Genomic DNA, 14,355 nt, shown 5'->3' on the forward strand with positions numbered 1-14,355 from the left:
TCTGCACATACATAACATAAAAACACATCTGTCTAAATTCATGGGTATGAATCACCTCTGGCTAGGTCATGACATGAAATACACATGGCTAGGTCATGATATTGAAATACATCTGGCTAGGTCATGACATTGAAATACATCTGGCTAGGTCATGACATTGAAATACATCTGGCTAGGTCATGACATTGAAATACATCTGGCTAGGTCATGAGATTAAAATACATCTGACTCATGAAAATTAAACACATTCTGGCATATTGTTGACTTATTGCTAGAAACATCCCAACAAAATGATGATTCAATCTACAATTGGTTATAATCAATAGTATTTCTCACGTTGAGATATTTCCATCCAATTTTTTTCTCACGAAAATATGAAATCCATACTGAATAAACAAAAACAGCAATAATAAAATAGAACTAACTGGTAACTGATTAGATAAACTAAAAAAATTTAAATTAAAGTCAATACTGAATGAAACATGAACAATTTTATAAGCAGCATTAATATAAATAAAATACATGTTTAAAGTGATTGTAAAGAGGTTTTCTAAATTTTTATGTGTATCTGAGGCACTGATAGTATCAATTTGTATCATTCCACATGTGGTTCCTGCCATTCCACAAAAATGATGACATCACTAATGCCGAAATATTCTTGTATCACATAAGGCTCTGTGCGATAAGTGATGTCATTGCAGGAACCACAGACGTCTTATTGAAAATTGGAATGGCACAAATTCATGCTATCAGTGTCCTCAATACACATAAAAAATTTAGAAAACCTCCTTACAATCTCTTTAAGTTTTCTTTTCCAAGTTACTACACTGTATGCAGATGAATAAGACATACGATTTTATTTCTTATAAGTGCTATTATGAGCTCTAGCAATTTTTAAATCTTTTAAACGTGCAATGAATGGCACAATTTGGCACTTTTTTATGTACATATAAATATCTTTTTAATTATTTATAAACAAAGATACAAGCACCAACTTTCTGTCTTTTGTAAGGATTACATAAATACTATGTGAAAAAGCACCTATTTGCTGTATGGCACAAAACATATTTCAGAAACAAATTACTACTTTTAGAGTGCGGGCACACAACCAGTTTGGGCGGCCATTTTTGTCACAGACTTAAATCTTGAGTTAAATCTCACATGTGCAAACGCTTCCACGACAAGATTATGACTTTGCTGATAGGACTTATAATATCAATCAAGTTTGACAAATTTTTCGCGATTTGTTTCATCATCTGTAAGACGGGTTCATCATCTAATCAGATTCATTTTTTTTTCAATTGCATGATTTGCACGTGATTATCGACAATGACTGACAGGAGATTTTTTTGTGGCCAGTCGCTGAAAACTCATTATTCACCAACCAAGACTGTTTGCGTGCCTGCATCATCAAATAGTAAACATAAAAGATACCCTAAGGAGACATAAATTTGAGAATATGTGTGATCATTGCTAAATTTGCAAGATATCTTTTTATTTTGAGACAAAACATCTTTAAAAACTAACTCTAAATTCAATGCAAGAGAATCCCTTTCTCTGTTTAATATTTGGAATATTTGGATTAAAAACCTGGAATATTTTATCAAAATGAAGGGGAATTCTATTACGAATAAAGACAATTTTGTCAAATTTTGTAAAGAAAATATACTTTATAACCTCTAAAAATCAAGAACATGGGCAAATATTTTCAAAACAGCAACCTGGAAAAGGCATTCAAAACAAACTTCATATAAATCAAACAATGAGCACAAATTTCAAAAAATATCACAAGAGTTGCTTAAGTTTAAACTAGGATCAATGTTGTGATTTAATACTGTCTAAAACAGGCATATTGTGTATTTCAAAATCTAATAACATCTGACCATAAGCTTTTCCCTGAAAATATAAAATATAGGTGATCTTCAAAAGAAGTGTAATATTCAGTTCCAAGTTCAAGAAAGGTTGTTCATCCATGTTTGTGACAAAGTGACACTTTCACTAGCTTCTATATGTACTGCACAAATTTCCCCTTTGACATAATGTGGTATTCATATAACACTATAAAATCTAAAGTCACTTTTTTCAGAATAACAGGAACTACATCTCATGAATGGCACATTGTTTTTAGTGAGGAAGTTGATATTGTTTGGAATCTTTAAAATATCAGGAAGATAGTTTGACCAAAAGTTACAAGATGTTGTTTTTGAGACAATACTTTATATTTATAAGTCAAAATATGAAACTTTGATTCATTTGGTAGATGTGCAATATAATGAAAACTATCGGAAACTCTTATTTTAATTGCAAACAAACTGTATCAGATAATTTTCTCATAAATTCTTTGGGAGGCTAAAATTGAGCTCTTCCACACACAACCAGTTTGGTCCGCCATTTTTGTCGCAGACTTGAATCTTGCGTTAAATCTCACATGTGACAGTGTTTCCAAGATTATCACTTTGCTGGGGCTCAGATTTTGCACTCAGAAAATTTGAAGAATCAAAGGCCCAGGGAACTCATTTCTGACAATTTTGAGGTGCCAAAATCATATCATAATTCATATCTTTTTGATTTTGTACAAAGACACTGTAAATGAATCAATCCCTGCTGAACTGAAAAAGGTTTTGCTGGGACTTAATTCTCACTTGCTGAGGCCCAGCCCCCACAGACCTCACCCTAAAGATGAACTGATACAGTACCTGAGCATCACTGCGTAATGAAGCTATACCACCACCTCCTAATGATTTATGTAATACATAATTATAACCAGATATACCTGGTACTGAATACCTATAAATAATTATACATTGATATATATATATTACCAATAAATTGGAAGTACTATGACCAGACCCTGGCTCTAAAGACCCATGATTAATCTGTTTATGTATTTCACTGTAAATTGCCAAGCTTCAAAAAATTTATCAACACGAATTGGCTGTTTACACCCAAAGTTGTCATTTTGGCAGACGTTACATAGGAATGAACGATTCACCTTTCATGTGTCACGTTTCACAGATCATTCGTTACCCACGGAATTAACAATGTGTTTTCAAAGGATTGCTTATATAGGCGTTCATTTGATAATTTCAATCGGTTTACTTCATTTCTTGAGTGAGCTTACGAATGACATAGGTGATTTGAGGAATGGACATGTTCATTATTCATGAAGTGAACTGGGCGGGATGAGTCCAAGTGACAAATGAACGAGTTCAGCGTGAACCCTAGGTAACCCTTCAGGAAAAATGATGAGTGAATCATGACACATGAACAGTTAAAATAGGAAGAGTTAAAAGTTTATTCCCATGTAATCTCTGCCTTTGCCTATGCATCTCAATGCTCATTTTGAAACCTTCATGTTGAATGAAACCAGTTTGTCCAATACATGAAATTCATATCATTATGCTATCTTGGTAAGTGCAGTTTACTACAATGTCTTTTTCCACTGATTCACAAATGCAAGTATATTATTTCAAATGCTTGTGTTTTCTTGGCTTTTGACTATGCGACTATGCATTGCAATTTGGATAAGAAGATGTCAGTGTCCAAAATTAAGTGCTTCAGAAGATTTCACTTTATCAGTGTCACAATATTTTTTAAAGGTCAATTCATAAAATGTTTAAAGCAAAACCATACCTCTTAACTTGTGATTGAGTTAAACCTACTGAAGGGAAGACATGTTTAAAATAATCTCGAACAGCTTGTGACGTTAATGTTTCTGTGATATATGGAAGGAATGCTGGATCTCTGGCAATTACAGCTGAAATAATCAACAATATTTCTTAAATGTCAAATTGTAACCAATCATTGTACATAAATAAAGATTGCAAAATTCTCATAAAATTGGTATATCACTTTACAAATGTTATGTCTCACTTCAGATGTTGTACACAACTACATGCAAATGTTACAATAGTTGAAATTGAGATTGTGCTTTGATCTTTTCATTGTATAAAAGAGTGGGAGGAGTCTAGCTGTACTATATCTAGGTTTAAACCATGATTATAGCACCATCTTCTCTGTAAACATACATAGATAGGAGTGTGTTAAGATGTCTACACAAATAATTACTGACATATTGCAAACATGTAGCAAAATAGGTTATGGAATTTAATACAAACATCCAGTCTCATTTGTAGTCACAAGTTTAAATTTCCATGTGTTTTTATACAAACTAAATATTAACAATTCATATGTGAAACATGCTCACAAATAGATTTTTTCTTAATATTATCATGCAATGTCTTGGTGTTTCAAATTTTCAACTTTGGATTGTATCTTATATTTCTGCTTGTATAGCCAGTTCTATTACATAAACTGATGTATTACACAACACTTGCTTTGAAGTCCTTACCAATATTGGCATCATTGCCCTTATCTCCACTTCTGGTATAGGCCAGATCTACAAGTTTATAGGTTTTATCACCGGTTGTTAATGTTGTCTGGTTTGTATCTTCTTCATATTCTCTCCCTTTATAAGATTCTTGTGTATACTCTACAGTAGGTATTGATGGACATTTATACTCTTCTTTCAACTCTCCATTCATATGGATTGTTGTCTGAAAAGTAAAAAAAACATGTATAATTTACAAATACTTAAAAAATTTTGGATGCGGATGTGAAAATTACTCAGTTAATCAAAATATACAACTCAGTAATCTAAATCTATTAGATGATAATAAAATTTATAGTGAGTTGTATTGAAACCTACTCAGTAATCCGTTGATTAATCAATACAACTCAGTAATCTAAATCTATCAGATGACAATAAAATTGATAGTGAGTTGTATTGAAACCTACTCAGTAATCTGTTGATTAATCAATACAACTCAGTAATCTAAATCTACCAATGACAATAAAATCGATAGTGAGTTGTATTGAAAACTACTCAGTAATCTGTTAATTAAACAATACAACTCAGTAATCTCAATCTACCAATGACAATAAAATGTATAGTGAGTTGTATTGAAAACTACTCAGTAATCTGTTAATTAAACAATACAACTCAGTAATCTAAATCTACCAATGACAATTAAATTGATAGTGAGTTGTATTGAAAACTACTCAGTAATCCGTTGATTAAACAATACAAATCAGTAATCTAAATCTATTAGATGATAATAAAATTGATAGTGAGTTGTATTGAAACCTACTCAGTAATCAGTTGATTAAAATTGTACTCAGTAATCTAAATCTACTTATGATCTATAATAAAATTGATAGTGAGTTGTATTGAAACCTACTCAGTAATCTGTTGATTAAAGAATACTACTCAGTAATCTAAATCTATTAGATGATAATAAAATTGATAGTGAGTTGTATTGAAAACTACTCAGTAATCTGTTGATGAATGAATACTACTCAGTAATCTGTTGAATAAATAATACTACTCAGTAATCAGTTGATTCAAGAATACAACCCAGTAATCAATAACAACCAAATAGAAAGTCCATTGAATTTAAACAATTGAGACATAGATTTAAACTTACTTTAAAACTATCTCTTGGGTACAAAAATGAAAATAACTTGAGAATAGCTGATCTGGAATGTAGAATGATAAGAAGCAAATAAACACATTTTATAAAGGAAAGCACCAAAAGAAAAAAAAGTTAATTCTAGATTTAAAAATTGTATGAGCATGAGATTAAATTACTTGGTTGATTTCAAGTCCAAATTTTACGTAAAATTGTCGTATAATTTCAGCTCTACTCGAATAAGTTTGTAGCAGGTTTGCTTATGAGGTGGGGCATGTTCACCCTTTTAGAACACCTGAAGCCACACTACGACTGTGTTTGTCAATCTGTCACTTGTCAGCTGTCTCTTGGATAACAAAAAACTACTTACATTTTCGGTCGACCACCAACAATATTGCATAAACCAGGTGCTGCAAAAATAAATTTCAATGGACATTTATATGAATATCTATCATCTTGAATATAAAATATCATTACAAATAACCATCATATCGGCACACTAATATTCTCTTTAAAAAATCATCTTGTAACACCTATGGCAAACTTTAAGGCAAATTTGTTAGAGCATATTCATAAGCTACCACAATATTTGGTACTATATCTATTATTCAAGAGTACCGGCTAGAAAGAGTGCAAATTGGTAATTCAATGCCTTAGTGAGTGTATTGGAAACACGTCTTTTTGTACCATCCCTTTTTCCAGTCTATAGTTTGATTCCTGTAATTTGAGAAAACAGGACTAGTTTATGGCATCAACATGGCAACTACAGTTTAAGTCAAATGATATTTAAATTCAATGAGGTCATATTAAGGTTAAAGTGGTTCTCTTACCCATTCCAGTACCAGCAGGAGCCACTTCTCTGGAAAAGAATTCCAAAGCTTTCTTTTCATCATGTTGTACAGCCAACCATAATACTGCTTCTCTTGTTCCCTAATTAATATTCATGATAAAATTATTAACTACAATATATCTTAAATGTCCAACATCGAAAATTTTATCAAAACTGCTGACCATCAGTTAAGCTAAGAAGCGTCAAGTCAAATTCTTTCAGTTGTTATGGTTCCTTCTGTTAATCACATGGTTCAGAAGAGTAGGACGTAAAACTCCATTCATTTCATTTCATTTTCTTTCTGTTAATCTACTAGTGTAAGACCACAAATTATCCATAGACAAAATTAAAAGAAGCTAATCCTCCTTTCATTCGACTGGTCAATCATTTACAACCTGTAAAACGCGGGACCTTGATCTCTTGATCAATCTGAGCGACAGATAAAAACCAATACAAACGGGTGGACGTCATAATTCTGTAACGGATGGAAAATATTACGCTTAGTTTTGACACATAACACACATATTGGGTTGATAATGAACAATCATACCTTAGGAACTAATGAGTTAGGACCATACATATGTTCTGTACCTAATATCTCTATATTGATATCTTTAAAATCAGGTAAACTCAACTGTTGGAATATTCTTTGGCATCTACAATCAAACAACAGATATATAGTTATCAAAACCAAATGAAAGCAAGTCTTATTACTGTACCTGATTGCAATAAGAAAGGCCAAGACAAAAAAGACACAAAGAAGTGTGCAATAAGGGGAATTTTGGTTTTCAAGGTTTGGATGGCAGCCCCCCCTAACGATCATTTCTAAAGGGTACAAACCTTTTAATAATAGCATGAGCAGTTTTTTCTACTTTTAATTTGGAATGAGGTCCACCAACACAGACCACAGCTGTTGATCTAAAACCATCAGCATATGTTGCACTAACCTAAACCATACAAAAATATTGAAAACAAAATAAATATGTCAAGAAAAGTAATTGCTTTTGGTAAATTATACTGTATACTGTATTCATTATCTCTACTTCATAGTATATTATCAAATTAAGATCAATGCCAAGAGGTTTTGCCAAGGACCAGCTGATAGAAAGGATCCTCATGAACCTAAGTGGTTATCCTTGTTTGTTTCTTACGTTTTTTTTTTATTGATTAAAAGAATTGTTTAGAAACAACATACCTTTAGCTCCCCAGAAGGTGGCTTCCCTCGCGCCCCAAGAACAATAACTCTGTCTTCTGCTACTTGTTCTAATCTGACGTCTGTGAAATCGCAGACTACATCTGGTAAGAAATAATGACTAGGATCACCAACTTCATATAATAACTGTTCAGCTACGGTTGCTAGGGAGACCAAACCACCTGTTCCATGAGGTTTAGTTATAATACAATGGCCGTCACTTCCTACTTCTGCTATGGGAAATCCAATATTATCCCTGAAATGTAAAAACTTCGATAAATGGCTGCCCTAAATTAACCTTTTTATTACCAGACCATAAGACTGCATACGAAACTATATATGGTTCTTACATGGAAATAACACACACAAAAGTAGTTTACAGCCATTTTGAAAACCTTAACTAAATAAGTCAAATCTACTTTTGTAAAATTGAAGTGGAACCAGATCTAATGCAGCTTGTAAAGCAAATATGAAGATGACTATATTCATAGCTTTGTAGCTGCCCATTTCAGGTAAAATGAAAATGGAAAATGAAAAGAGCGAGATGTCTTTACCTTACCAATGTGTAACTTTATGCCAATCTGTAAATATTCCTCCAGTTACTTGTGGACCACATTCTATTAAATGACCAGCCAAACTACAAAAGAATTAACAACAATCAGGCTAAGAAAATGAAGTTATATAATAAGGTATCAAGCACAGGCAAGCTGCACCACAGTCTGTAGCACTTTTGACCTATCTAATCTATAACTCGAAACGATCTCAGCGCTAGGATGTCCTAGAATCAATGTTAGAAAATAAGAACCTAGGACATCCTAGCGCTAAGATCGTTTCGAGAATATGTGGCCTGGTTGCTTTTCATGCCCTTTCCACCAGGGTTCAATTTTAACAGTATCGCATCACAGTTTGTGAGTCAAAATGACCTCTTTTGCGATCCAATATTTCCAATAATTAGCCAAAATTAAAATTTATCATCAAATCATATTCGTAAAAATTTCTGCCAAAACTAAAAATACACTGCAAAACACAGCAGTCTCTATAAACAAACATCATTAGCAAGATCAATCTAAAGTCTTCACCTGGAACATTTAGAATTGCTACCCAATTTTTATGATATATGTCAATCAAAGTTGATTAGGTTTGATTGATTTGCCAAACTTAATTATTCAAAACTGAAATCTGGCACAACAAGTTGCTAATCAAATTTTTTATCTAAATTGAACTCTGCTCTCAAAGGATTAAAAAAAAACCATGACCTATGATAGGATCAAAATCATTACCTCTAGTGACCAAAAGGACATTATCAAAATGGATATGAAAAATAATAATCACCTGCCTGCTGCTAATAAATCAAACTGATCCATAGTCCATTGAAACTACAATACAAAACAATGAGGGAACTTTTGTCAGAAAAGCAACATGAGTCTACTCTTTCTCAACTATGCCAGGATATTGACCATGCAGCCTTTAACTGGCTTAAGTTTTCTAGCCAGCCTTTTTAACCTGCATTACTGACAGCTGAAAACCAGATTAATAAATCATGGCTGCTGCTCAGATCCATCAATCTAGATATCTAATAAATAACACAACTCTCTTTTCATATATATGGGATATCTCTCAAAACAATTTGTGAATCTGACCCGTTTCTCAAAGAACTGTACTTACATTATGAATAAGGGGAGCTAATGCTAAGGCACTATCAGCACATCTTCCTGTTATAACAACATCAGCTCCTAAATCTAAGGCACGAGCTATTGGACCAGCACTGAAAATAAAAATGATGACAGCCTGTGTTCAGTGGCGTTTTTACAGGGGGACCAGGGGCTTGAGGCTGACATAGAAGTATGTTTGCTAACATTATGGACATTCGAAAGTAATTCTTGATGGCTTTGAAACATGTAATGTATAAATCCAAGATTCTTACACAACACCACAATCTGAATATTCATTTATAAAAATCATCAGTTTGCAGCAACAAGAGCCATCAGTTTGTATCAACAAAAGCCATCAGTTTGCAGCAACAAAAGTCATCAGTTTGCATCAACAAAAGCCATCAATTTGTATCAACAAAAGCCATCAGTTTGTATCAACATAAGCCATCAGTTTGCATCAACATAAGCCATCAGTTTGCATCAACAAAAGCCATCAGTTTGCATCAACAAAAGCCATCAGTTTGCATCAACAAAAGCCATCAGTTTGCATCAACAAAAGCCATCAGTTTGTATTCTATCAGTTTGTATCAACAAAAGTCATCAGTTTGTATCAACAAAAGCCATTATTTTGTATCCACAAAGGCCATTATTTTGTATCCACAAAGGCCACCGCTTTGTATCTACTTCTTGTACATCCGTTCGAGAGGACTAGAGAGTGGAAAGAAGAATGGTCTTGTAGTGATGCTCTCCATTTGAAAATATATTCATCTATTCTATGATATAATATTTAATGAACTTGTTTTCATAAACTTGAAAGGATTTGAAATTTAGAACATACTGTCAAATGTACAACAAAAAAAGAAAAATTAAAAAAAAAAATCAATAAAAGAGTAACATGACTGTATATTTACTTACCCAAAATATGCATTCATACTATGTATACTAGAAGGCAATTGCTTCCCTGTGTGCATATCTGTTATTCCTAATTTTTCTAACTCACCCAACTAAAAAATAATGATTAAAAGACAATTAGGTCTGTATTTCTTTCAATGACTGCGTCTTGTTTTGGGCTTTCATTCATAAAATTTAATCTGTTTTAGAAAAGTCCAACATGTTTCAAGACCACAAAGGCCCCCTCTTCAGGCAAAGACACACATGAAATGTCAGTTGAAGTCACTTTCCTTGGTAGTTGCTACATCTCATGTAGTAGGAATCCAATATGGCTTCATAAAATGATGATCAATGATGAAGCAGTAGTCCAAAAGTTTAGACAAATGTTCATTAAATTAGAAGAAAACGAACCATTACACAAAGTTTTTTACAGCTCCACTTTAGTTGATCCAAATGGGTGTTTGTCACCCACCAACCCAGATTAGAACTGCCGATCGTCATTAAATCAAGCAAGTGATGTTTATAACCAACTAAACTACAGTCAGAGAACAACCTCATGAAAGTCTTGTCATCTACATTCCCTCCTCATTCCCAAACTCCAAAAAAGAGAAACCCTAAACAGATCTAACCTTTGGCATGAGATCATCTCCCTGTATAACAGCAATATTTAAATCTACACCAGATCTGTCACAGACATCTTGTAGAGCTTGACCACAGCCCATAGGATTAACACCTCCTGCATTACTGATAATCTTAATACCTGAATAAATCAATACCAAAACCAAGTTTAATGATTTCAGCTAATTCATGAATTTGAAGTGTTATGGCATTCTTAAAGGGACATTCAGCTTATTTTTGCAGGTTGAAAATTTTTTTTACTCAAATTTGTGAAAAACTATAAACGAAAATCTATAGAAATGTGTCTCTTAACTAAAAAAAATCCAATTGTTGATTTTTTAACACCAAAAATATTTTAAAAGTTTAAGTAACTTTGTTATGCTTTTGGAAAAATGTTACACAAACTACTTCACAGATCTAAGTAAACTAGATATTGTGAGGGTTCAACTAATAATATCAAGCCATTATTAAGCCAAACACCAAAACGAGATCAAACTGCTTTATTACCTTTCGTTTTTAATTAAAAAATTCAGTTTTTAGAAGTAGATACATAGATATAAATAGCATACTTTAGAAATATTTTCAGATATAATTTACAATGTTTTTGATAATGAAAATATTTTACAAAAAAAGCAGAATGCCCCTTTAAAATATAAATGGACATTTCTGGTGCTGTGTCCATGCAGTAGAAAACGGATGCAAATCCTGTTGTGACCTGATCCATTATGTGTTCCCTTAAGCTATTTTCTACTCTATCGATAATTCAACATGCACATTATCCATTACTGTTTTTAGACGGCATTGAAATCAACACTTCAATATACATAGAAATCATTTTATGTGAAATTCCACTAATTTCATATATCTATAGAATTGAGAATTTTAAAGTGATATTATGTCTTAGAATTAGCAAAAAATTTAAGAATTTTAAACTTGGCAAATAAGAGCCAGTCAATATACCTGGTGTCATAAATAACATAACAGGATCCTTATATAATCCAATAAATCCACAAAAATTAGTAATTATCCATAAATATACAATTAACTATTGAAAAACGCTTAATATTAAGATTAAGCTTTTTTCAATGATTACTTAGTTTTATGACTTTTCCAATTTTCCAGATTTTACAGGGATTCCATTGTAACTTTATGACACCAGGTAAGTTCACTGATGAATATATACTCTTATTGACCATATTTTATGTTCATTCTAAGACGTAGTATCACTTTAAGACTTATTCATCAGATGATTAAACAATTCTACCTTTCTTTTTAATATCTTTTATAAATGGTGCCATACAAATCTGTACAAAATCAGGAGCATAGCCCAATGCCTGAAAATATATTTTGAAGGAGATAAAGTCACAGGCTTTTCTCGAAGATCTTATCTATTTATAACAGAGTATCTTAAATTGACGAGACTTGGATAATTCTGGACACCCATTGATTTGAAGGCGCAAATTTCGACGATGAGCTGTGAACACTATTACTGATTATCTCAGTAATAAAATTCCAGTTTCTTAGACTAAAATATGATTGGTTAAAAAAATGGCCTACCTGTCCCTTTAAGAATCATTGAAATTCATGATTTACCATTTTATCAATTGATTATGTGAATTCTTAATATTTTCTGCTTTTGAAAATCATCACCCCCATATTTCATCACCCATTGAATGTATATTTAATAAAATAAAATCAATTTGTAGGCTATAACTTACAGGGTTTTTATGTTTAGCTGCAGTTAGAAGTGACATGGTAATTTCTGATAAATAATCAAACATTATATAATCTACATTAGAACCATAGATTAGTTGAGGAGCTGAAAAATACAAAATCAATTTAGTGTGAAAAATAATTTTTTAGAAATAACTTTGTGTGACCTAATATGAAATGAGATGTGGATATTTTTTTTAAAATAGAGAGAAATGAAGTGTTGCTCCTGAATGGGCAATGTCATGCAGTGTGCAATGATGGATATTTGCCTCGACAATTGTATTGACCATTGTCTATTTACATCTGTAAAAGAATCTTAAATGTGCAAAATCTGTAGCACTATTGTTTCATCTATAACAACTGTATGACAGGGGAGAGTCTTGCTCCTACCCAGGAACAAGCCCCTAGATTTTCGTAATGAAAATTGGCATTGTACAAATTGATGCTATCAGTGTCCCTGGTACACATAAAAAGTTTAGAAAACCTCTTTACAATCTCTATATTTAACAACCTATGTAACAGTTGTGATATAGACAATGGAAACATTATTCAAAACAAGATTTTCAGTGGTATCAAAAAATACTTTAGACTCTAAACATAATGGCCACACTTCAGGCTCCTAACAACTGGCACACTTCTATCATAAAACTACAAAGGGACTTGTACAGTTAAAACTTGTCCTGGGATACTTGAGACAATCTGTCTCATAATAATGAGGTAATAAGTCAATCATTATCAAATCATGAAGGTGTTAAACAGGCTGATTTCCCACCTGTTTACAACTTTAGCTATAAGGATAGAGTAGCCTAATCAGACCCAGACTGGGATCACTGTCACCAATGCCTAGAGTAAAACACTTCAAAGACCTATTTCAATGACTTCACACCCAGGCCAGTGCTTTCTTGGTGACCTCATTCCTCATCACAAGTTAACACCGTGTTAACTGGGTTTTATTCAGAAGCTAAAAAGTTAATGAGGTATAACAATGAAGCAAATGGCTTCCTGAAGTGCAGGTACAAGAAACTTGATCTCAATGGGATTAATTAAGACATATGTTGTGATTGTCTAGTTATCTAAACATAACAATCCGTTTATGACAGTTTGTATTTTTCATGACTTCTTTTCTGTCAGTTAGAATCAGCTCCTGTCTCAATTTAGGTGAAGTCAACTCAAGGTAAGTTTTAGAGAGAAAATAGTAACAATGTGTCCATAGTATATTATATAGACACAGCTTTATGGAACAACAATCACTGGTTAAAGTACTCACAATTGCTAAATGCCATTGAAAAAAACTTTGCCAGTAAGATATAAGAAAATTAATGATTAAGCTAATGTGAAATTTCAACATGATAATTTTATTTTTATTTTTAAGCAACTTTTTACTATAAAACAATATGGGCTTCCTTAAGTTCTTTATTGAAAGTTGTCAGCGGTACGCCAAAAAAGTAACAGAACCACAAAGAAATTTTCAATGCAACGTTAATTTGAAATTCTCAGTGCATGTTGTGAAATGTTATATTCTTCACTTTGTTTCAGTTAAAAAAATGTTTTGTGTAGATCTACAAAAATACTTTGAGTGATAAATAGTTTGAACTTTGACCTTGTCACTTTGTTTACAATTTTTAATCGACAAAGAACAAAACACACACCGGCGACTGCTGTATCTCCCCAGAAACCACACGCACAACCGATTTTCACTGTCTTCCCTCGAATCAGCTGAGAGTAGCATCTTCTTTTGTTTAATCTGTCAGGGTAATTAACCGAGTTACGTATTAAAAGCAACTTATTAAAGTTATTCAATGTGGTAATCCTCTTGCAGCTACTGAGGGCAGCCATGTTGAATTTGCTCTAATTCTGTATGCGCATGCGTGATCACATGACAGACTATGATTACTTTTGCAATATGGACGACGTTTAATGTCAGATGAAAATAAATTCTGTGACGTATAGGACATATTTTGTGGTTCTTGGTTATGTTTTAGCACTCAC

At 32.6% G+C, this 14,355-nt stretch overlaps 1 protein-coding gene across 1 annotated transcript; it reads right to left on the reverse strand.

The window, feature by feature from the left end:
* Positions 1 to 1,815: 1,815 nt before the first annotated feature.
* On the reverse strand, positions 1,816 to 14,202 carry LOTGIDRAFT_237364 (hypothetical protein; the record flags this gene model as incomplete). The annotated part of the gene is made up of 18 exons (XM_009046632.1): positions 1,816 to 1,896; positions 2,697 to 2,787; positions 3,634 to 3,757; positions 4,352 to 4,556; positions 5,487 to 5,538; positions 5,842 to 5,881; positions 6,302 to 6,401; positions 6,851 to 6,956; positions 7,141 to 7,247; positions 7,496 to 7,748; positions 8,052 to 8,129; positions 8,825 to 8,868; positions 9,158 to 9,257; positions 10,060 to 10,148; positions 10,665 to 10,795; positions 11,918 to 11,987; positions 12,372 to 12,472; positions 14,016 to 14,202. 18 exons carry the CDS (start codon positions 14,200 to 14,202, stop codon positions 1,816 to 1,818), a joined length of 1,959 nt encoding a protein of 652 aa, XP_009044880.1.
* Positions 14,203 to 14,355: the final 153 nt, after the last annotated feature.

The sequence above is a fragment of the Lottia gigantea genome (genome assembly GCF_000327385.1).
Source record: "Lottia gigantea unplaced genomic scaffold LOTGIsca_104, whole genome shotgun sequence".
Classification (NCBI taxonomy): Eukaryota; Metazoa; Mollusca; class Gastropoda; family Lottiidae; genus Lottia; species Lottia gigantea.